This window comes from Pogoniulus pusillus, chromosome 35 (genome assembly GCF_015220805.1).
Source record: "Pogoniulus pusillus isolate bPogPus1 chromosome 35, bPogPus1.pri, whole genome shotgun sequence".
In the NCBI taxonomy this organism is placed as follows: domain Eukaryota; kingdom Metazoa; phylum Chordata; class Aves; order Piciformes; family Lybiidae; genus Pogoniulus; species Pogoniulus pusillus.
Window position 1 is genome coordinate 833,964 of NC_087298.1, and position 23,632 is coordinate 857,595.

The window sequence follows — 23,632 nt, forward strand, 5'->3', positions numbered from 1 at the left end:
GCATGGCAGGGGAGTTGGAACTGGCTGCTCCTTGTGGTCCCTTCCAATCTTGCCTGAATCTGTGATTCTATGACTGGATGAGCTTGAAGGGTCCCTTCCAACTCTAAATGCTCTATGATTCTATGAAAGGGTTTGAAGCTGGTGTTGGCAGGTGCTAACCTGCTTCTACTAGAGAGCAAGACAATGAGAACTGGAGCAGCTGGGAGGCAGAAACAAGGGATTCAATCTCCCAACACAGCCCTGAAGCCCCCAGAACAGAAACAGTGGCAAAGTCATCTCTTAGGGTCAAATCCCTGCACCCCAGTGCCCAGTTACTGCACAGCACTGCTGTGGGGCTGAGCTGGTGTGGGGCATTTGAGGGCTGGATGTGCTGTCACTTCTCTGCTCCTTGTCCTCTGGGCCTCCTGGGTGACTGAGCAGCCTCCCTGGGGACCCCTGCCTGGGGAGGGAGCCTTCATCAGCTGGGTGGGCTAGGGCTGCACTCATCACTGGGCTGAGTTACCTGGGATGGTCTCGTTGGGTCCAGTGCAAAACACCTTCTTCACAGGGTCTCCATTGATGGTGAACTCCTCCCTGCAGGTCCCATCCGCTTGGGTGGGCTTCACATACACGAAGGGCTCTTGGTGGATGGTCACAATCTGCAAAGTGAAGCACAGACACCTGCTGGCCTCTGCACCCTCCAGAGCTGTGCTGGCCTGGCTGGGGACCTGCATGGCCAAAATGCCCTGGTGCCCTCCTCAGCTGGCATCTCGGCATGAGGCCACTCAGCCCAGCAGTGGGGCCTGGCTTTGGCAGCTTCCTCTGCCCCTGAGATGAGGAACAGCCACAACGGAAGAATATGTCCTTGCAAGAAGGACTTTGAAGTGCTGGAGTGGGTGCAAAGGAGGGCAACGAATCTGCTGGAGGGTCTGGAGAACCGGGCTGGTGAGGAGCAGGTGAGAGAACTGGGATTGTTCAGCCTGGAGAAGAGGAGGCTGAGAGGAGACCTTCTGGCTCTCTACAAGCCCCTGACAGGAGGCTGGAGCCAGGTGGGGTCTCTTTTTTCTCCCAAGGAACAAGAGGGAATGGCCTCAAGTTGCACAAGGGGAAGTTTAGGTTGGACATGAGGAACAATTTCTTCCTCAAAAGGATTGTTGAGTCCTGGATCAGCCAGCCCTGGGCAGTGGCAGAGTAGTGAAGAGACTGAAGAGCCATGGAGATGTGGTGCTGAGGGACATGGGCTGGTGGTGAGCTGGCAGTGCTGGGGTAATGGTTGGGCTTGATGATCTGAAAGGCCTTTTCCAACCAGACTGACTCTGTGACTCTACATCAGCATCAGTGCCACCTTCCTGTGGCACTTTCATCTTGATCTCACTACCTCGTACACCTCTGCCCCTAGCAGCAGGCTGCTGAGGAACACCATGCAGCCAGGATTAGTGCCCTGGATGGTGCTCGAGGCACTGCCCCAGGCTAATGCAGCTGTCTCAGCCCTCCCCTGGACCTTTTCAGTGAAACAGCATCCCCATGCACCTGCACCACCTCTGCAGGAGCGAGGGCTCACTGCTGCTGGCAGTGTGTGATCCCCTCTGCCTGGGCAGCAGGACACCGAGTGCTGCTGGGACTGAGCTGCCCGGGAGCCAGTCACTAGAAGGGCCACTAAGGCTACACTTAAGGCAAGGGCATGAGCAGCAAGGCAGATGTGGAGGATCACAGAATCTTCAGGGCTGAAGGGAACCTCCAGGGTCACCCAGTTCCAACATCCCTGCCATGGGCAGGGACACCCCACACTAGATCAGGCTGCCCAGAGCCGCATCCAGCCTGGCCTTAAACACCTCCAGGAATGAGGCTTCCACCACCTTCCTACACCCATCACAGAATGTTAGGGGCTGGAAGGGACCTCCAGAGACCATCGAGTCCAACCCCCTGCCAAAAGCAGGATCACTGTGGGTAGTCTGCACAGGAATGGCTCCAGGAGGGTTTCAAGAGTCTGCAGAGCAGGAGACTCCACAACCTCTCTGGGCAGCCTGCCCCAGGCCTCCAGCACCCTCACTGTAAAGAAGTTTCTCATGTTGAGCTGGAACCTTCTCTGCTCCACTTTGTAGCTGTTGCTTCTTGTCTTCCTGCTGCTGAGCACCCAAAAGAGATTGGCCTCAGGCACTGCCCCCCACCCCTCAGCTGTCTGTGCACATTGCTCAGGTCCCCTCTCAGCCTTCTCCTCTCCAGACCAAACAGCCCCAGGGCTCTCAGGCTCTGCACAGGGGAGATGCTCAAGTCCCCCACTCACCCTGGTGGCTCTCTGGACTCCCTCCAGCAGGTTCCTGTCTCTCCTGAACTGGGAAGCCCAAAACTGGACACAGTATTGCAGGTGTGGTCTCACTAGGGCAGAGCAGAGGGGGAGGAGAGCCTCTCTGGACCTGCTGGACACACTTTCCTTGCTGCACCCCAGGATGCCCCTGGCTCTCTTGGCCACCTGGGCACATGGCTGGCTGACGCTGACAGCTGTCATTCAGCATCCCCAGGTCTTTCTCTGCCAAGCAGCTCTTTAGCCACTCTGCCCCAAGCTTGCAACACTGTAATCACCTCCAGCTTCTGGCCAGCAGCTCTGCAGGGATTTCCTGAGCCCAGTTCTGCAGCCACCAGCCTGTCCACTTGCCACCAGGGTGTTTAATCCCCTTCTGAGCCTTTTTCCCTGCCCAGCAGCAGTGGTATCCAGAGCTGTGCCATGCCTTGGCCAAAGGAGCCCATCCTCCTATTTCCTGCAAACCTGTGCTGGGTGATCTCTGCCATGAGGACTGGTGAGCACCTTACCTCCTCCATCCCTTCTCTGCCTGCCACCCTGCCTCTGGCTGGAAGCTGTGCTCCAGCTCTGAACATCCTCCATTACCTTCTCTAACATTACAGCATTACAGGCTCAGGGCAGAGTGGCTAAAGAGCTGCTTGGCAGAGAAGGACCTGGGGCTGCTGACTGACAGCTGTCTGAATGCCAGCCAGCAATGTGCCCAGGTGGCCAAGAAGGCCACCAGCAGTATTGTGGCCAGCAGGTCTAGAGATGAAGTACTCAGCACTGGCAAAGACACACCTCAAATCCTGGGTTCAATTTTGGGGCCCTCCCTCCAAGAAGGACATAGAGGGGATGTCCAGAGAAGGGCAACAAAGCTGATGAAGGGTCTGAAGGACAGGGCTGGGGAGGAGCAGCTGAGGGAGCTGGGGGTGTGTAGTGTGGAGAAGAGGGGGGAGACCTCACTGCCCTCTACAACTCCCTGACAGGAGGCTGGAATAGGTGGGGGTTGGTCTCTTCTCACATAGGAGTGACAGAACAAGAGGAAATGGCCTCCAGTTGTGCCAAGAGAGGTTCAGGTTGGATATTAGGAAGAAATTATTCCCAGAGAAGGTTCTCAGGCACTGTCCCAGGCTGCCCAGGGAGGTGGTGGGGTCCCCATCCCTGGAGCTATTTAAAGGACTTATGGTTGCAGTGCTGAGGGATGTGGTCTAGTGGTGGTGGCTTAGCAGTAGAGGTGGGACTGTGAACTCTGGGCCATTGCTTGGACTGGAGGATCTCAAAGACCTCTTCCAACCTCAACACTTCCACGGTTCTGATTCTGTATCCTGTCTGACACAGCAGGTGGCCTGGGTCTGCAGACCCTGCTGAGAGCTGCAGAGGCAGCAGTGGAAGGGGGAGGCAGGCAAAGCCTCAGCCCTGCATGCACTGCTGCTGCTGCTTGCTGTTACCTTCAGCTTGGTGGACATCTGATAGCCCTGAGGCTTCTCCGTTTCTCCTCCTGGCCAGATAATCTTGCGGTCGTTGGTCAGGACCTGTGGTCAGTCCCAGAGCAAGGAGACAGGCATGAGGCCAGGGGCAGCCCCCCCATCCCTCACCCCCCTGCTGCCCAGCCCGTCCCTACGTGGCTGCCGTTGTAAATCCCAACTTGGACCAGCTTCCTGTTCTGCAGGTTCATGATGCTGTAGTTGGCAAACTTCCTGTCCCCATCCTCGTTGAACTCCACCCTGCCAGTGACACCTTCTGAGTACTTGGAGGACATCAACACCCTGCAGAGAGAAGCAGAGCAGGGCCAACATAGACAAATGTGCTGTGGCCTCTGGGACGCCCGAAGGAAGGCATCAGAAAGGCAAAAGCTTCCTCTCAGTTGCCTGCTGCGTGCTCACTGCCCTGGACAACAGGTCCAGGAGGGTCACCTATGGTCTCTTCATAGGCCTGTGGCCGTCTCCTTCTGGTGGATGGACTCAAACACTGCTGTACTGTGCCTGCTGTCATTGCCCCTTGGTTTCCACCAGGTCAGCCCCATTCCCTCAAGGAATGATCTGTCCCACAGCACCCAAAGGCACCTTCCTCTGAGAGTCCTTTGTGGGCTGCATCCATGCTACCACTCCAGGTACCACACAGACCACCAAGGAGGGAACCAGCCCCTCAAACCCTGGGAAGATGACAGTCAAGACAGAATGTCTGAGCCATTTGCAGTGCACCACAGAGAAGACCTCTGAATAGCTCCTGCCAAGGATCTTGTGGCTGCTGAGGGTGCCAGGAATGCTTCTGAAACGATCTTGAGGCTCAGCAGGTCCCATGCTCAGCAGATCCCAGGGCTGCAGACAGGGCATCCCACAGGCACCACGGCCACGTCTGCAGACAGCAACCCCGGGCACGAGATCCCACTGCCCAAAGCAGCACCCTGGTGCCAGGCTGCATGCCCAGAGAGCAGCTGTCCCACCCCAGCAGCCATGCTGCAACTGCTGCCTCACTGAGACCCAGCCTTGGGGCTCCAGCATCTGCAGAGCCGCAGCACAAAGAGTGGGTTCTGGGGGGGCTCATGCAGCACTGCCCACACCAGAGACCCAGCACAGGAGTGCTCTGACCTGCTGAGAGGCCACCCCACAGCCCCAGCTCTGCTGTGGCAGCGAGCAGCCTGTCCCATGCGTGGGGGTCTCATGTCCCCAGGTCTGGCCTACAGCACACTGACCCCTGCCACAGCCCTGGCATGCCCAGCAAGAAACGTGCCCTCTCTAGCCTGGCAGAGATATCTCCCTACCCTGATTTGGCAGGAAGTCTGCTCTGTCCCCTCTTTCACCCATAGAATTAAGATCCAGACTGGAGGAGATCCTCACTCCATGGGGCTCAGATTTCTTCCCACTGGAGCCGTTACCTGCCCACAGCAATCCCATCTGCAGGGCTTGGCATGGACCAAATTGGTGCCAGGCACCAGAGTGATGCCTTAAGCAGCCTGGACAAAGTGGGTGCCAGTGCCCTGGCTGGTTTTCAGGGAGAGGTGAAGCTCTCACACCTGAATGGTGCAGGAGAGGCCAAGCAGTCCTGTGCCACATGCCCCAGCGCTCTTGTGACGGACTCTTTGGCCGCGGCTGCCGTGCTGCCCTTTCCATGTGCCCCCACCTTTTCCAGCTCTCCTCTGCTCCCTCCAGCAGGACCCTTCCCCAAATACCTCTTGAAGAGGGGTCCTGTTTTCCAGATGTTGGTGTTGCCCACGCAGCCCCGCGGGGGGTCGGTGATGTTCTCCTTCTCAAACAGGTCGTGCACAGCCTGGGCCACGATGGCCACCGCGTCGCTGATGTGTGCCGACTCGTTCTTGCCGTTGATCAGCTGCAGACCAATCACTCCTGGGGTGGGCAGAGGGAGAGGGCAGCTCAGCAGGGCAGCCCTGGCTGCTCCAGCAGCACTCCCACGCACAGGGCTCAGAGGCATGCGGCTGTGGGGCTGAGGAACCTTCGAGTGCCACTGGGGAGCTGCCAGAGCTTCAAGGGAGGGCAAACAGCTGCAGTGGTGTGGGGCTGGCACTGCCCTGCCTGCTGGATGGGGCTGGGGGCAGCTGTGCAGACCTCTGCCATCCCATGCTCCATCCCCTTGCCCGAGCCTTTCCCAAAGGTGCCAATCACCTTCCCTGGGTTTGGGGCACGGCAGTGTGGCCAATGCTGCTGCCTCCCGGGGGCAAAGGGAGTGAAGAGCAACGTGTGGGACCCTTCGGTCTCTTGGGACCACCCTGGCATCCCGTTCCCCCAGCCTGGGGGAACCCCAGGAAGAGAGGTGCTGCTATGCCCAGCTCTCAGCAGGCTGCTCCAGGCGTGGGTGGCAGCGGGGCGGGTGCCCAGGGCGGGTGCCTACCGTCGGGGGCGTAGCGCAGGGCGTTGCCCGAGATCTCCCGTTCCCCCACCAGCCACACGTAGCCGGAGCCTGTCATATTGAGCATGGCTGCTGATCTGTACACTGTGGCTGCATCATCCTCGCTGCAACGAGAAGAAGGGATTGGCAGCGTGACTGCAGGTGCCAGGTGGCTCCTTGTCTCCTCTGACAGCCCCTCAGGGGTGGCAGGGCCAGGTGAAACACCCACACACGTATACCCCCCAGGCAGCCCTCCTCTGGTAACTGCTTCTCCCGGGCAGTGGCCAACTCCTTGATGCTCTCTCTCAGCTGCAGCTGGTCCCACAGCACCCAGCACTGCTGAGCATTTGCCAGTCTGGCCCATTCCTTACCATCAGGAGGCACAGGGGCAGTGGCTCCCCTCTTTCACAGCTGGACCAGGATACTTCACCAGTAGCCACTGCTGTTTCTGGCAGGACAGCCAGAGCAGACAACTCCACTGTGCTCAGGTCTGCAAGCTCCCTGGCCAGCAGCACACGGGCCACATCAGCCACCACCCACCTGGGACACAAGGCTCCACGTGGGTTTACTCCCACAGTCCTTGAAAGCCAAATGAGCCCCAAATCCGCACTGACCCCAGCGTGGCACAGGGCAGAGTGAGGGCACTGGAACAGGTTACCCAGGGAGGTGGTGGAGTGACCATTCCTGCAGGTGGAGTCCCCATCCCTGGAGGTGGTCAAGAAAGGTGTGGCCATGGCACTTGGGGGGCACGGTTCAGCTGCCTTGGTGGTGTTGGGTTGATGGTTGGACTGGATCACAGAATCAGAGAATGGTTTAGGTTGGAAGGGAACTCAAAGCTCAGCCAGTTCCAACCCCTGCCATGGGCAGGGACACCTCCCACTAGAACAGGTTGCTCAAGGCCTCATCTAACCTGGTCCTGAACACCTCCAGGGGGGTTGTGGAGCACAGAAGCACCCAACGTGATCTTCAGTCTTCGATCACATTCTGTGCCTCTGTGCTCCACAACCTGTGCCAGTCTCTCCCCACCCTCTTTTTCCTCACATCCAGTTTCAGTCTCCCCTCTGCCAGCCCAAACCCATTCCTCCTCTCATCACCAGACCTTGTCAATAGTCCCTCCCCAGCCCTCCTGCAGCCCCCCTTCAGATCCCAGAAGGCCACTCCAAGGTCTCCTGGAAGCCTTCTCCAGGCTGCAGAGCCCCAACTCTCTCAGCCTGTGCTCAGAGCAGAGCTGCTGCAGCCCTCTCAGCATCTTGGTGGCCTCCTCTGGATGATCTCGGAGAGCTCTTCCAACCTACCCAGGCAGTGACTCTGTGCTGTGAGAGTGGGGAGGGCAGAGAGGCTCTGCCTTACCTGGCAGAGAGGATGATGACTCGAGCCTCCAGCTCCTTAGCCTCCAGCAGCAGCGACGTCACGTTTTTGGTGCCGGGGTCGAACTGAAGAACTTTCTCAGCCTGTGACCAGTGTGAGCAAAGTTGGTTAGTGAGGGAGCCCTCGAGGCTGGCTGTGAGAGCCATGCTATCTAGAAAAGGGTCAAGAGAGCTCATTCAACTGCACAAAAGGCTGCCGAATAAGGTTGGTTACAGCTACTTCTTTCTTTTCTTTCCTTCCCTTTCCTTTCCTTTTCTTTCTTTTATTTTTCCTTTTAATTTCCTTCCTTCCTTTCACTCCTAAGGATTGTAGCTTTTAGGTTTTGTTGCTTTATTTTTTTTTTCCTGACTTTTTTTTTCCTTCCTTTCTAGTTTTCTTTTTTTTTTCCTTTTTAAAATATATATATATTGTTTTTTTTTCTCTTTGCACTCTGCATGCAAACTGAAGTCAATCAAGACCCAAAAAAGAGGCGTGCATCGTACAGGGAAGAGAGGAAAAAAGGCTTTGAAATGCAAATTGAAAACTCAAACGAGTGTTGTTTTTCAAAAAACATGGGAAAAGGGAAAAAAAATCAAACAAAGGACAACAATAAAAAAAACAAACAAAAAACCCCAAACAACGACAAACAAAACAGGTAAAAAAAAAACAAACACACAAAAAAACCCAACCCAAACAGACCAAAAAAAAACAAAACCAAACCAACCAAAAGCAAACATATTGCACAGGGTTAACCTTTGGGAGCAGAAGTGAGAGCAACTTACACCAAGGAACCGTTTCCTTTGGGAGAGGTAAGGGAAGGGAGAATTTGTTCAACTTTCTTTTGTAAAAAGAAATCAAAACAAACAACAACAAAAAAAAAAAAGGAAAAAATAACAAAAAGAAAAAAAAGAAGAAAAATAAAAGGAAGAAAAAATAAAAAGAAGGAAAAATAAAAGAAAAATAAAAAGAAGGAAAATAAAAGAAGGAAAAATAAAAGAAGGAAAAATAAAAGAAGAAAGAATAAAAAGAAGGAACTATAAAAGAAGAAAAAATAAAAGAAGAAAAAATAAAAGAAGGAAAAAGAAAAGAAGAAAAATAAAAAGAAGGAAAAATAAAAGAAGAAAAAATAAAAGAAAAAAATAAAAGAAGGAAAAATAAAAGAAGTAAAATAAAAAGAAGGAAAAATCAAAGAAGGAAAAATAAAAGAAGAAAACAAGAAGAGAAAATAAAAGAAGAAAAAAAAGAAGGAAAAATAAAAGAAGAAAAAATAAAAGAAGGAAAAATAAAAGAAGAAAAATAAAAAGAAGGAAAAATAAAAAAAGAAGGAAAAATAAAAGAAGAAAAAATAAAAGAAGGAAAAATAAAAGAAGAAAAAATAAAAGAAAAAATGAAAGAAGGAAAAATAAAAGAAGAAAAATAAAAAGAAGGAAAAATAAAAGAAGAAAAAATAAAAAGAAGGAAAAATAAAAGAAGAAAAAATAAAAGAAGGAAAAATAAAAGAAGGAAAAATAAAAGAAGAAAAAATAAAAGAAGAAAAAATGAAAGAAGGAAAAATAAAAGAAGAAAAAATAAAAGAAGAAAAAATAAAAGAAGGAAAAATAAAAGAAGAAAAATAAAAAGAAGGAAAAATAAAAGAAGAAAAAATAAAAGAAGGAAAAATAAAAAGAAGGAAAAAAAAGGAAAAAAAAGAAAAAAAAGGAGAAGAAGAAGGTAAAAAAAAAACCAAAAAAGGAAGAAACTTGCAAGTTATTTACTGGTTCACATGCATGGTTCCAAAAGAAATCCTTCCAGGGTCAGCTGGCTGGGTTGCCATTCTCAAGTCCAAACCAAACTATTTGAACACCAAAACGTGCTGCCAAGAACCACGGTCATGGAGCTTTGGGTTTCTTGATTTATTCTTTTCTTTTCTTTATCTTTTTTTTTTTTTAAGCTATTTTTTTTAATTTTCTTTATTTTTAATTTTATTTATTTCATTGTATTTCATTGATTTCTTTTTTTTTCTGGTGGCTGGTGGCTACTTTTGTCACTAGTTAGGTTGGTGGGCGGCGTGCATTTCCATGCATATATACCTTGGGTCCTCGCTTGTTGTCATAGGAAAGTTGGTCGAGGTTTTCATAGTTCCTTTTTTTACTCTGATGAATAATGTGCACAGAGAAAATATGTAGACACAGAAGAATATTATAAACAGTTGAAAATGACGTGTAGTAAAGCAATCCAACATCCACCTCCTCCTCCACTGTTTGCTAAAGGGTCTCTATAACGCTGGAGCTCGCAAAAGCCACTAGCCGGAGAGAAGGGGACTCAGCTCGGACGGGAGCGCCGCGGGGCGAAGCCTGCGGGTCGCAGCGAGGTTGCGTTTCCTGGGTGGGGCTGGGGGAGTTCTTCGGCAAGAAAGGATTGAGCTGACGCCCAGAGGCAAGCTGCTCGCCTCTTGAGGACCTAAGAGTGGTGGTGGCGCTGGGGGAGGGGGGGGGGGTGTCCGTGGAATTGGCTGTGGAAGTAAAGGACAAAAGGTTGTGTGCGGCAAAGCGCTGGGCAGAGGCAAGCTGCGGCAGTGATGAGTGTTTGCGTTGCTGCCCTCGCTATCGGCATCGCAACCCTGCTCGCCCTGAGGGGTCCCAGCGAGGGAGGGGTCTCGGCTGAACTTCTCACCCCTCGCCAGGAGGGAGCAGCTCCTTGGAGCTCCGTTGTCATCCGAAAGGGAAAGGAAAAGCTCTCTATATCCCCTGCCGGCTCAAAGCGTGGCGATGTGAAGCGATGGTGATCATGGGATGGCATTGCAGCTATTACCTGGTGCTTGGGGAGGGCTGAGGGCACCTCATGGCTCTGTGGCACGAAGGCGGCCCTGGGAGGTGCAGCTGCCGGTGACCGCAGTGCCCATAACCTGGCCCCTATGCATGGCTACTGAGGTTCACTGCTTGGCGGTCTCCGTGCTGCTGGGCTAGGGGCAGGTGGCTCAGTGTGCACAGACAACAGCCCAGAGCTGCTCCTCCCCTTGTCTCCTGCTTGAGACACTTCTGCTGCTTGGCCTCAAAGAACCAGGGGCATGAACCCTACTTTTGGAGGCTTCCTCTCCTTCAGGCAGCATGCAGAGGGTCAACAGCCTCTACTCTCAGGAGCCTTGACCCTGCGGCAGGGTGCAGAGAGCCCCATGGGTCTTCCTGGCAGCAGCCACTGCCGTCGGGCTGATAAGATCAACCTGATGGTGCCTGCAGGACAGTGCTTGGCAGGCTCTGGTAGGACACGGTCTGACCCTTTGACCCTGTCCCACCCCAGCTGGGCATCCCTGCTCTGTGTGCATGGAGTACAGGAGGTGGCTCTGGTCTGGTCTCCAATCTGCAGCATCTGATGGCAAAGGCAGCTGACCACTGCCAGGAACCTGACCTTTTGCACCCCTGTGATGCAAGGGTTCACCTTCCCAGTTCGAGCCTCAAGCAGGTAAGTTTTATGTCTGCATCTTGCTTTCCAAACTAAATCGTTTGTCTCTTCCTGAGCACTCAGACCAGCCTTCGGTGGAGCACTTTGCCAGGTCTCCTCTCCGTGCAGCTGTGTGAGCTTCCCTTTCTTCTCCTTCTCAGCCAGACAGGGTTTTGATGGCTCTAAGAGTTGGGTCACCACAAGGAAAAGTGTCTGAGGAGGCAGGATCTGCTTGGAGCTCTGTCTTCACTTCGGATGATGATTCGCACCAAGGATTTCTGCAATGGCTTCTTGGAGTCTGCTCAGACTGCAGTGAGCCCTGGAGCAGCAAACGCCCCAGAGAGAGCAGAGCTGCAGCAGGACAGTGTGGATATCCTCCAGCGATGAGGTTTTGGGCACTTGCCCTCAGGCACCCTCACTTTAGCCAGAACTGTGGTCAGTCACACTGCAGCCTCCTGCCACGCGTCCCCTTCTGTGCCCAGGGTGTGCTGGCACCTCAGCCCGAGCTGGTCAGCAGAGTCTTTGGTGCTGCAAAGCTGGACCTGAGGGCACTCCATCACCTCTGCCTCTCCCTATCACTATCCCTATTGCCAGGGTCAGACCTGTAATGTCTTTCCCATTTCTCCTTGCTCCTTGCAGGGACTCACAAATCCCAACTTCACTCTCCACCACGTTCTGCAGCATCCACTCCAAAATGGACCACTTCCATGACCACCATGTCCCAGAGAAAGGCAGTCAGCACACCAGGGACCTGCCACCTCTGACTTGGACAAACTCATTTTCACAGCAGCTGGGGCTTGCTGCCGACCCTGAGCAGCACTGGGGCAGTGGTGGCCTGCCCTGGGTGAATGAGCAGAGCTGGGCTGAGATGAAGCAGCAGCTCCAGGCTGAGAGCTGCTGCAGGCAGACCTAAGACAAGGCTTGCACATGGCAGGTGCCAGGGCTGGACAGCCTGGCCTGAGTGCTGGGCTCCAAACATCTGCTTGAAGAGCAAATCCATGCAGTGGTGCCTGAGTGACACCCAGACCCAGCACAGATTCCAGGAGACAAGCTGTGCTCAGATCCAAGAGCTCAGGTGATCCTCTGACCCATAGCAGACTCCCCAGGTCCTCAGGAGTCTGATCCAAGCCTTGAAGAGTTCAAGAGCAGGTCTGCCTGCTCCCTCTCCAAGGCTCAGGCTGCTCTTGAGGAGGTTTGGGATGGGTCCAAGGTAGCACTGCACAGCATGAGGAGTCAGCACACCAGTGGTGAGAAGAACAACTGGACAAAGGCAGAGACTGAGGAAGAGCAGAAGGCCCTAGCAGGGGTATCCACCACCTTCAGGAGCAGTCAGACCAATCAACTGCACCAGAGCAAGCATCTCAAAGGATAACAGAAGAAGATGTGGTGGGACACCCCAAAGGGAAGATAAGATCATCACAGGGCACCTGCCCCAGAGTGGAGGGTGGCCAGGGCATCCACAGCAGCCCACAGGCTTCCAGGAGACACCAAGAGTTGTAAATGCAGTGTCAAAGAAGGGCAGGTCTTAGGACAGACCCTCCCTTCCCCATCATTCAAGGCCCACATCTCAAAGGCTTTCCTGTAGGATGGGCAGGCTGAAGAAGTGATCCTTTGTGCCTGGGGTGAGCAGGGAGGGGAGGAGACCAAAGTGGCTGCACTGCAGCTGCAGGAGCATGAGAAGTGGAGACCAAAAGATGCAAGGCAAGGGCTGAGAGAGCCTATGGGAGCAACCTTTACACAGCCTTCCCTGGGTGAGGAACGCTGCCCAGGAGAGGCTTTGGAGAGAACCTTGGCCTGCTGCCAGCCAGCAACCCTCTGCAGGCAGAAGGATTCCCAGGGCTGGTGGCACACTAGTGTCTCACAGTGAGCCAGGATGCAGCAGGGATGAAACTTCTTGAAGATCACTGCCCAAAACAAGAGCTTGCTGGCCACTGTGACTTGTGCCAGTCCACACCCCTGTGCCAACTGCTCCTCCAGTGGCTTGATGAGAGGGTGACAAAGGGCAGTGTCAGGCTGTCCTCTCTTGCCTCTCAACTGAGCCACCAGCTGCAAGTGTCTATGGCCACATCTCCGCCACAGACAACTGCTAAAGGTCCAGCAGCTGCTGGCAGTGCTGGAGAAGAGCAGGTTTGTAGTCCCTGCCTGTGATCCAGGAGGGATCAGCCAGGAGTGAGTGAGTGCCCTGATGCTGCTGGAGACTTGGAGATGGGCTCAGACTCTGACCATCCAAAGGGGACCTCACCCTGTCCCGGCCAGGAGGATGTGCTGGGCCTCCATCCCGCAGGGCAGGAGGTGGTTCCTTGCCTTCCAGAAGCAGTGCAGCTGAAGGGCTCTCTGGCTTCTCCTTCCCTGCTTGTCCCGAGGGCTTGTTGGGTGCTCTTGCTGAAGGGCAGCAGGTCTGTAGGAGTCCTCCTGAATCTCTAGCAGGCTCAGGGGCTCCCCTGCTCCCTCCCTGCTCCCGCGGGGTCCTGCGTGCAGGTGCCAAGCACCTCCTGGGCAGAGCCACTCCTGCCGGCCGCAGCCACCCTCCCGGGACAGCGCAGGGGGAGGGGCAGGAAAGCAGCGCTGGGCAGGGGCTTCAGTGGAGGTCAATGGGACAGGGCAGGTCCACAGCACTGCCCAGCTGCCCCTGCCCCTCCTCAGCCCCTCGGTCGAGCCCCAGGTAGCCAATTCAAGAAGCTGCTTTTGGGGGTCGGTTTGGCACTGCTGGGGCTGCCTGGCCCTGGGATGGCTGTGGTGGGGCAAGATGCTTCCCTAAGCTGAGCAACTTGGTCCTCTCCTCGGGTGGGACTCTGGGGCGAGGCATTTGCAGAGCTCCAGGTTATCCTTCCCTTCATTTTGCAGTCGATTTACATGTAGGAGATTTTGACCATGGCAAAGCAAGTGAAATGAATAAAGTACAAAGTTCTGTCAGGTACTAGTCAGACACTGTTGATGCTTTAAGCATGTTAGCCATGTTACAATGGAAAGAAAAGGTGTTTTACATACAGGAATCTACATACATACAACAGCCCGAGACTGCTACTGCTGTGTTTGCTGTTGCTTAAACAAAGCTACAGGACAACGCCTGGGGACTGACCTTGGACTCTCTCTCCTCCAGCAGGGTCTCCAGCTTCTTCTGCGCAGCACGACCCTCGTGGTCGTCGCTGACGATCAGGATGACGTGGTTCCAGTTGAAGACTCTCATCATCTCGAACCAGACGTTGGCCTGGTGAGAGTAGGGCGGCACCGTGCGCAGGAAGGACAGGTGGATGCTCTGCAAGGGAGAGCCAGAGCTCAGCTGCTGGAGCGGCCGGGAGGGCAAAGGGACACGGCTGGGACTGCAGGGACAGGGCTGGGATTGCAGGAACAGGGTTGGGATTGCAGGGACACAGCTGGGATTGCAGGGACAAGGCTGGGATTGCAGGGACACAGCTGGGATTGCAGGGACAGGGCTGGGATTGCAGGGACACAGCTGGGATTGCAGGGACAGGGCTGGGATTGCAGGGACACAGCTGGGACTGCAGGGACAGGGTTGGGATTGCAGGGACACAGCTGGGATTGCAGGGACAAGGCTGGGATTGCAGTGACACAGCTGGGATTGCAGGGACAGGGTTGGGATTGCAGGGACACGGCTGGGATTGCAGGGACAAGGCTGGGATTGCAGTGACACAGCTGGGATTGCAGGGACAGGGTTGGGATTGCAGGGACACAGCTGGGATTGCAGAAACAGGGTTGGGATTGCAGGGACACAGCTGGAATTTGCAGGAACAGGGTTGGGATTGCAGGGACACAGCTGGGACTGCAGGAACAGGGTTGGGATTGCAGGGACACAGCTGGGACTGCAGAAACAGGGTTGGAATTGTAGGAGGACAGCTGGGATTGCAGAAACAGGGTTGGGATTGCAGGAGGACAGCTGGGATTGTAGAGACATGGCTGGGATTGCAAAGACAGGACTGTGTTGGCAAACACATGGAGGAGATTGCAGAGACAGGGCTGGGATTGGAGGGACAGGGCTGGGATTGTAGAGACAGGACAGGGGTTGCAAGCACAGGACTGCAATTGCAAGGACAGAGCAGCATGTCTAGGTAGACCTCTAGGAGCACACCTTGAGCTAGCCTGTGGTACCTGCACTCCTTTCTTCTGGCTCTGAAGCCTGCCATAGCTGTGGGGCTGTACCTGGCAGTGGTTAAGCCAAGGCAAAGGGACTTTCTGCTTTGCTGTCTGCAGGGGCATGGTGAGGCTCAGCCTCTCCAGCAGACGCCTGCCAGCAGCATTCAGTGCAAACCCAGCCCTTCCTCTTGGCTTTTGGAAGCGGCTACCAAAAAGGACCCAAACTCCCTCCAGAGAAGGACAGGGAGCAGCAGCAGGTGCAGATCAGTTTTCTGTCGCCAGAGGAGGTCAGAAAAGCACTTTCCCAGCATCATTTGGGCTGTTTCTAGGTCAGCCTGTTCTGCAGCAGCCCTCGGGAGGGGGCAGCTCAGCACTTGTGTCCTGGCTAACCTATTGGATTTGGGCAGAGGCATTGCCACGCTTGGCTGGCTGACCGCTGGCAATTGCAGGCTAATTAAGGAGAGCACTCCCAGGGGAGCAATCAGGCCGACGGCTGCAGCTGACAGAGAGGCTGCACAAAAATGCAGCGTTCCCAAAAAGCTCCAGAGTCAAACGTTAGGGAGTGGAAGTGCCTACGCTCAGCATGGACCTGCTTGATAAAGCAGCTACGTGCTGGAGGGGCACAGAAGCCTGAACAGGCAAGTACCATAATAGCTCTTCTTTAAGGCTGAGATTGTCCTCTGGACCAAAGAGGGCTCATCCAGACCTGCTCAGCCAGTGGCCAGACCCAGCATGGGTCAAAAGCAGTCCTGAATGGGCTACAGCAATTCATGTGGGAAGGGAAAAGGCATCATGCCAAGCGTGGCCCTTGGCAGGAGGAACAGAGAGAGCAGATCACATCCTTAGCCCTTGCTCAATACCCTGCTGAGGTCAAACTGAAGCATGCAAAGCAGAGGAAGCAGTGCAGCCCCTGCCACGGTCAGAGCTGTGCACTGGGACAGGAGAGCCACACTTCTGCCCTGGCCCAGAGCACAGAAGTGTTGGGGGGCAGCAGCACAAACACCAAAGCACTGGATTAAGGCAGCTGAACATCCTCCTTAGGAGGAGAGCCTGAGGGAGCTGAGGCTTTTTAACTTGGGAGGAGGAGACTAAGGGGTGGCCTCCTTCATGTTCATAAATATGTAAGGGCTGAGTGCCAGGAGGCTGGAGCCAGGCTCTGCTCAGTGATGCTCAGAGGCAGGGCAAGGGGCAATGAGTGGAAGCTGAGGCATGCAATGGGTGGAGGCTAAGGCACAGGAGGTTCCTTGTGAACCTGAGGAAGAGTTTTTTTTCACTGGGAGGGTGTGACAGAGCCCTGGCACAGGCTGCCCAGGGAGGTTGTGGAGTCTCTCTCTGGAGAGATCCAAAAGCTGCCTGGATGTGTTCCTGTGTGATCTGCTCTGGGTGATCCTGCTGGCAGGGGGCTGGGCCAGATGAGCTGTCGAGGTCCCTTCCAGCCCCTGACATTCTGTGATTCCATGAACCATCTCCTAAGGACTGAAGAGGCTGAGCAGAACTGTGGATGATTAATTGAAGGAGGAAGTGAACCAGGAGAGCTGCAACCAGAGTCTGAGAGCTGCACTTTTGTGTGACTGCTGCCAACACTCCCAGGAGAGCAGGAGAAAGGCAACTCACCACATAGCCCAGCACCAAGCAACAGCACTGGGAAGAAGCCCAGGAGGGACAACCAAAGTAAGGCCAGGCATACAGTCCACACCAGCACAGTGCTTAGGCTCTCTCTGGAGTCAGCAGAGATGCTCAGGACTCTCCAGCTCCAGGGGCAGAGGAGATGACTCTGAGAATGTTTTGGTTTTAATCCCTGAGCATTTTGAATTGGTTTAAAGATACCCAAGGAAAATGAAAATTGAAATGAAAAAAAACCCAACAAACAACCTCCCCAAAAAACCAAAACCCACTAGAAAAGAGGAAAGAAATGCAACCAAACCAAGCTGCAACCCCCACCCCAAACATAACAACTGAGAGTGAAAAATCACAGATCAGAAAATACAGCCTGAAAAAATCAACATAGAATAGAATCACAGAATCAGGCAGGGTTGGAAGGGACCACAAGGATCATCTAGTTCCAACCCCTGCTGTAGGCAGGGACACCCTACTGGTGTAGGGTGACCAGATCAGGCTGGTGGTGGATCGAGCTTGCCAGAGCCTCATCCAGCCTGGCCTGAAACACCTCCAGCCATGGGGCCTCAACCACCTCCCTGGGCAACCCATTCCAGCCTCTCACCACTCTCCTGCTCAACAACTTCCTCCTCACCTCCAGCCTCACTCTCCCCACCTCCACCTTTGCTCCATTCTCACTTAAAATTATTTCAGCCCCTTCCTGAAATGAAAGCACCTCTGAAATGTCAACACAGTGCATCAGATCAGCTCTGCCTTCCCACTTCATTTGCAAAATAATAATAATAATAATAATAATAATAATAATAATAATAATAATAATAAAGCCTGCACTGTGGCTTTCCTAAGAGCTGAAAACACAACTGGCTGCAGAACAGCAAATGTTGCTGCAAAGTTCCTGGAGAGCAGCTGGGTTTCACAGTCTGGGCAAGCCTGGTTTCTGAGGTGGTGCCCAAAGGGTCGCAGGCTCACTGGGAGGGTATCTCAGCTCCTGGGTTACAGAGCTGTAGTTTTTAAACAGGAGAATCACAGAAACATTCAGGTTGGAAAAAAGGCCCAACAGGATCACCAAGTCCAACTGATAAATAATGCAGAACAACTGCCTGGTTCTAGAGGCAGGTTGAGAGAGTCCAGAGGAGGCCTCCAAGATGCTCAGAGGGCTGGAGAAGCTCTGCTGTGGGTCAGGCTGGGAGAGTTGGGGCTGTGCAGCCTGCAGAGGAGAAGGCTGCAGGGAGACCTCAGAGCAGCTTCCAGTGCCTGAAGGGGCTGCAGGAGAGCTGGGGAGGGACTTTGGAGAAGGGCTGGGAGTGGCAGGCTGAGGGACAATGGCTTTGAGCTGGGAGAGGGGAGAGTGAGAGTGGAGAGGAGGAAGAGATTGCTGAGAGTGAGGGTGGGGAGAGCCTGGCACAGGCTGCCCAGGGAGGCTGTGGCTGCCCCTGCCTGGAGGTGTTGAAGGCCAGGCTGGATGAGGCCTTGAGCAGTCTGTGCTGGTGGGAGGTGTCCCTGCCCATGGCAGAGGTTGGCACTGGATGATCTCAAAGGTCCTTTCCAACCCAAACCATTCTGAGGTTCCAGGGTTGTCCCTGAGCTGTTTCAAGGAGCCTGACAGAGATCCCATGATTGAAAGCTCTGAGAATTTGGCAGAACTGACCAGCTGGGTGTGAAAGAGGAGCCCTGCCCAGTGCCTGCATGCAAGGAGCCTGGGCTGCCTTGTGTCCTGCTTTGCTCATCCTGCCACCAGCCAGCATGCATGGGGCTGAGCCCCTCCAGAAAGCCACCAGCCACTGCCCCACGCAGCAGCTGCAGGTGTGGGTTGAGCTGAGACAGCTCTGCAACAGCTTTGATGTTTCCTGGGAGGGATCTTGGAGGGGCAGATGCATGGGGATCTGAGGCACAAAAGCTTCCTCCACCTTCCCTGCAGTGCCTTGATGGAAGGGCTGCTCAGCCCCCGGGGAACAGCCCCACACAGCAGCAGCAGCCTGGTGAAGTGCTGGGGCTGCCCTGCCCTCCTCCCAGCTTGAAAGCCCAGGAGGAGCTCTCCTTCTCTGGCCTGAGTGGGCTCCAGCTCTGCCATCGGCAGAGGCTATAGCCCCTCACCTGCTGACACACTGCAGGCTGTCCCTGCTGATGGCTGTGCTGCCGGGTGCTGGCTGTGAAACACATCCCCAGGGCAAACAACCCTACATGACCTCAACCTGCCTTCTCCAGTCACTTCTTGCAGGTGCCAGAGGAGTCCCCACCCTGGCCTTGGCCCAGGGGAATTGCTTTTCTCTCTGCTTTCAGTGCAGCTTCTTATGTTAACTCCATTTCTGCTGAGCATCAGCTGCCAGCCAGAGCAGAGCTGTAATCAAGAAGAATATCCCTCTCAGTGGAGAGGGGGGGGGGGGGGGGGTCCCAGAGACAAGGAACCAGAGGGAAAAGTCATCCTCACATGCAAGATGGAGAAAGAGAGAGACAGAGCTCATTTCAGCAACAGGGCCAGATGATGGGCATTGAAATGGCCCTCACAGTGCAGGACGACTCAACTCATTTTCCATCCTTCCAGCATCAGAGCAGGACTCTATTAGCTGCCAGTCCCAACCCTTCCCTACACTGCCTCTCTGGCAGGGGGTGTTTGGGGCTCAGCACCTCGGGGCACCTGGCATAGCCCTTCAGCTCCCCCACAGAGCTGTGGTCCCACCTGGTGGTGGTCAGCAGCCCAAGATCTTCCCCTTAGGCTGTGCGTGTCCCCACGGGCTCTGCTCTCATGCCCTGTGGCATCTCCTTTCTCTCATCTTGCCAAGACATCAAGGCCATCTAATTTCAGTTGGGTTGAAATGTGAAGGAGCTATAAACATCCCCAATGCCACCTGGGGACCAGAGCACAGACAGTCCAATGTGGCCTCTCAGGGAGCCCAGCATTAGAATGTCACAGAGTGATTTGTGCAGCACTCGGCCAGTGAGGAGCCCGTGAAGGGTTTGCCACAGTGGAGAACACCACAGTGATGGGTACTGCTCTGCTGTCCTTGCTGTGGGACCCTTCTCTCTCCTGTAACTGCCTGCTCACCTCACTCAGAGGTGCCCAGGGTTCCAGAGACCCCTCAAGGTGGGACAGAGCTGAGCGATGTGAGGACCTCGGTGAAGAACCAGGTAATGATTTCATGAGCTGTAGGCACGAGGAGGGCACACAAAGGCTGCTAGGGCAGAGTGCTCAGCCCAAACACTGCCTCTAGTCAAAACAGTGCCTTGAATACTGGGAGCAATCAACCTTGATTCCCTCAGGCATCTCTGTTGCAGTCCTGGCTACAGCTTGTGGGCTGCTGTGCTTGACTGGAGATGCTCTGAGAGCACCAAGAGGTGCTGGGCAAACCTGCCTGTGCCAAGGCCCATACCTCTCTTCCTGCTGGCAGCTCAGCCTTAGCAGGACCAGAATTACCTCTGAAATTTAAACACCCTGTGAAATTTAGCTAAAATTGGCTGATGTCTTCAAAACCAATCAGGGGCATGCACACAAAGTGATCTTAGAAGCTTGTTTCCATAGAAACTAAGCTGAAAGATATAATTTCCTGAATTAAAGAAAAAAAAAAGGACAAGTTGATCACTGCAAACCAAAAAGGGAGCAGCTGAGTGCCCCACGTTGCACCAGCCAGGCTGGCCTGCGTGGCTGAGCAGAGCCTTGTGTTGTCCTGGTCCTCTCCTCCCTGCCCTTCACTCCCACCTTTGCTGGCCCCTCCAGCTCCTCTCAGTCCACTCCTCACCGTTCTTGCTCATCTACCCCCACAGTCCCTGCCTTTGCCCCATCTCCTGCCTGCAGCTCTCCTCTCTGCAGAGGCCTCCAAGTCCTCCAGGACCTGGATGCCTCAGTGGGAAGCAGGCTGAGCATGATGCCAGCCAGGAAGGAGTGCTCAAAGAGGTGACACTTAACAGTGTGTCCTCCCTGCCAAGTCTCTGCCAGGTAAGTGTGCCCCACAGCCCTGCAGCTGCCCAACACCCCCAGATATTCACTGGGGATCATCTGCTTGCCACTGCAGTGGGTCACCACTGCTGCAGTGGGTCAGTGCTCCAGCTCTGAAGACAGCTGAGTGGAATTCCTGAGCTGCTTCTGCAGAAAACAGGTTTGAAAGGAAAAAACATGGCCAGAGCCAAGCCTGCTGAGGAAGCTCCCAGCCCCTGAGGGTGAGCAGGAATCCTCGCACAAGGTCGTGCTGTGGAAAGGCTGCCAGTTTGCTCCAGTGAGCAGGGCTCTGCGGAGAGGCAGCTGGACCGGGAGCGTGCAGGGTCCCCTCTCCCCGGCATCACCTGCACTGTGACAAGGTCCCCCTCGGGGACACTGCTGAGCAGACCTAGCTCTCCTCCACGGCAGCGCAAATCCAATTCCCCCTGCACACTCCCTACCCCTTGCCTGCCTTCTCCCTCTGTTCACAGTCTCTGTTCCCAGCCTTTTCCTCCCAGCAGTGCCTGTGGGGACTCTGGGTGCAGGTCCCCAGCCCTGCCGGCTACCGCTGGTGTCCCTGCCGTGGTCTCGGCTCGCTGCTGGCCATCCTGCTATGGCGTTACGCGGTGGGAGCTGCCAAGACCTGCTGCTACTCCAGCCCAGCAGTCCTGCTGCTGCATCTCCGGCAGCCTCTGCTCCTCCCTGCCGCAATTTGCCTTCATTCAGCACGTAGGCGGGGGGACTATTTTTGCTCCGAACATTTGCATTTGTGAATATTCACATTTCCAGGCAGAGGACGATTCGTGCTTCAGATCAGGCCTGAGCTCACCCACTGAGCACCTGGCCTGGAGCCTCCACCGAGGCTACAACGGCTTGGGGTCCACCCGGCTCTGCTCAGCTCCTGCTCCTGCCTCTGCTAGTCCCGACGTGCCGCGGTGGGACGGGGTGTGAGCGAGCTCCTGGTGGAAGAGCTGCCCAGGGGAGCAGCTCATTGCCTCTGTACACGTCAGGATCTCATGCAGCCTGAAAGTCTCTCTGTTTCCACAGGGACATCAAATAGTGAGAGAGACCCTGGAATCTGAATCTCCTCCTTCAGTGCTGGCTGGACTGAATGTCACTGGAAGCCTGAGCATAACTCATGAGCCAGTTCTATCAGCTCCCCTACCAACACCACGTAAACCCAGAGAAGTGCACGCAACCAAACAGCCCTCAAGCCCCAGCAGCTCCCACCCAAACAACCCTCCAGTCACAGAGACTCTACTGACATCCTCCTGCCCCTTGCAAGCACCCCCTTGACACCTGGCGAGCACCAAGGCTCAGCTGTCACCAGGCAGCAGGGCAGGAGCCAGCTCATGCATTGCCTGGGCTGAAGAGCAGCCAGCCCAGCAGCCTGGCAGAGCAGCGCTGCAGAGCTCATCCGGCACTATGTAGGTCAACACTGGCAGCTGCGAAAAAACGACGTACTGGGGAATGCAGGGGAGAGGGGAGGGAGGGGGAGCAGCAGATTTAACTGGAGTGGGTGGATGGACAGACAGCCACAGAGACAGGCAGCGCGGTGCAGACACCGTTAACCCTGCTGAAGGGCAGCCTGGCCCCAGAGCGCAGGGGGGAGCGCGGCAGCGGGCGAGCAGCGGGCGGCAGTTACCTTGTCAGAGTATATAGACATGCGTGTTGTCAGACCAATGACAGGGATCCTGTAGAAGCCAGCTGTGTATGATACGGGAGTTGGTGTGAGGTGGTCGTTGGGAGCAGGAGGGTGGCTAACTAATATTGCATAGACCTGCAGGACAGGATACACGACACAAACATTATTGGGGGGGAGCAGGCTGCCCGCGCAGTGCCGCCCTTCCCCTGCGCTCCTCTGCGGCGCTCAACAGCCCCGCGCTGACAGCGCAACCGACCGAGACGCTGGAGAGGAGGAGGCTCAGGGGAGACCTCGGAGCTGCATTTCTGTATCTGAAGGAGACCTACAGGCAGGCTGGGGAGGGACTGTTTAGAAAGGCCTGTGGGAATAGGACGGGGGCAATGGTTTGGAACTGGAGCAGGGCAGAATTAGGCTGGAAATCAGGAGGAGATTCGGCGCAGTGAGGGTGGGGAGAGACTGGCAGGGGTGTGGTTGAGGCCCCATCCCTGGAGACATCCAGAATCAGACTTGCTGTGGCCCTAGGCAGTCTGATCTAGTTGGAGGTGTCCCTGCTGACTGTGGAGAGGTTGTACAGGATGAGCTCCGTGGGTCCCTTGCCACCCGATGCAAGCTGTTAATCCGTGGCGGGGGGAAGCGCGGGGCAGCGCATGGTGCCGTGCCACAGCTCGGCTGCCACGGCTCTGCTCAGGGGTGTGCTTAATGGCAGTGCCATCTCTGGCCATCCGCTCCCTAAACTAATAACTTCCATGGATTACAGATTAAAGGGAAGCATCTCCCTCCCAGCCACGCTGTGTAATGCGATTTCTTTAACCACACATTTAATAGTCCCTTGTAATTCCCCTCTGAGGACTATTACAAACAAAGTGGTCAGCTGGGACTCTGAGCAGGAGAAGGAGCACAGAGCCATGGAGCAAACCTGCCATCTGGCCCTGGGCACGCAGGGAAACGGGAGAGCTGGGGGGTGGCAGGGGCTGGGGTCTGTCATCAGCACTCCGGGGCAATGAGGTGCATCTGGGTTAGGCTCAAATGCAGAAGGCTTTTGGCCAGGTCCTGCTGTAATTACAGGGCTGGGGTTTGATCTCCAGCAGATTCCTGGCTTCTGTCAGAGAGGAAGGAGTGGGGTAATCCCCAGGGGATCCTTTGTTACACTGATGTCCTTTCATGGCACAAGCAATGTCCCCAGCTGGTGACAGCTCTCCAGACAGGCTGGATCAGTGCAAGGACTTTGATGTCTGGGAGAAAAATGGCCAAATTTCCTCCTCCAAGCAACGTCCCAAGAGCCAGGATGTGCTCTGCTCCTGGGCTGGAGGCACGGCTGGCTAGGACAGGAGACAAGGATGAAGCCTGCCTGGGAAAGGGACCTGGGCACTGGCTGGGAAGAGGGAAAATCCTGCCTGACGCTGAATGGGAGCAAACTGAGGGAGCTGAGGCGGGGTTGAAGACCCTACCGTGGGAGGAGTGCCTGAAGAACGGCTTGAGCAGGTCCCCTGGGGAGGCAGGA

General features: G+C 54.8%; 1 protein-coding gene across 19 annotated transcripts in view; it reads right to left on the minus strand.

The window, feature by feature from the left end:
* GRIN1 (glutamate ionotropic receptor NMDA type subunit 1) overlaps window positions 1–23,632 on the minus strand; it is a 45,288-nt gene that overhangs the window by 19,192 nt on the left and 2,464 nt on the right. For 15 of the 19 annotated variants that reach the window (XM_064171179.1, XM_064171171.1, XM_064171170.1 and 12 more), the window contains exons 2-10: window positions 22,132–22,266; window positions 13,947–14,123; window positions 9,520–9,582; window positions 7,454–7,554; window positions 6,107–6,228; window positions 5,430–5,604; window positions 3,882–4,026; window positions 3,709–3,792; window positions 503–638 (exon numbers count right to left, since the gene is read on the minus strand). In XM_064171179.1, coding sequence (XP_064027249.1) covers window positions 503–638; window positions 3,709–3,792; window positions 3,882–4,026; window positions 5,430–5,604; window positions 6,107–6,228; window positions 7,454–7,554; window positions 9,520–9,582; window positions 13,947–14,123; window positions 22,132–22,266 — 1,138 coding nt within the window. The remainder of the gene's footprint in view (window positions 1–502; window positions 639–3,708; window positions 3,793–3,881; window positions 4,027–5,429; window positions 5,605–6,106; window positions 6,229–7,453; window positions 7,555–9,519; window positions 9,583–13,946; window positions 14,124–22,131; window positions 22,267–23,632) is intronic. The other 4 variants (XM_064171184.1, XM_064171177.1, XM_064171165.1 and 1 more) reach the window with 1 other exon arrangement.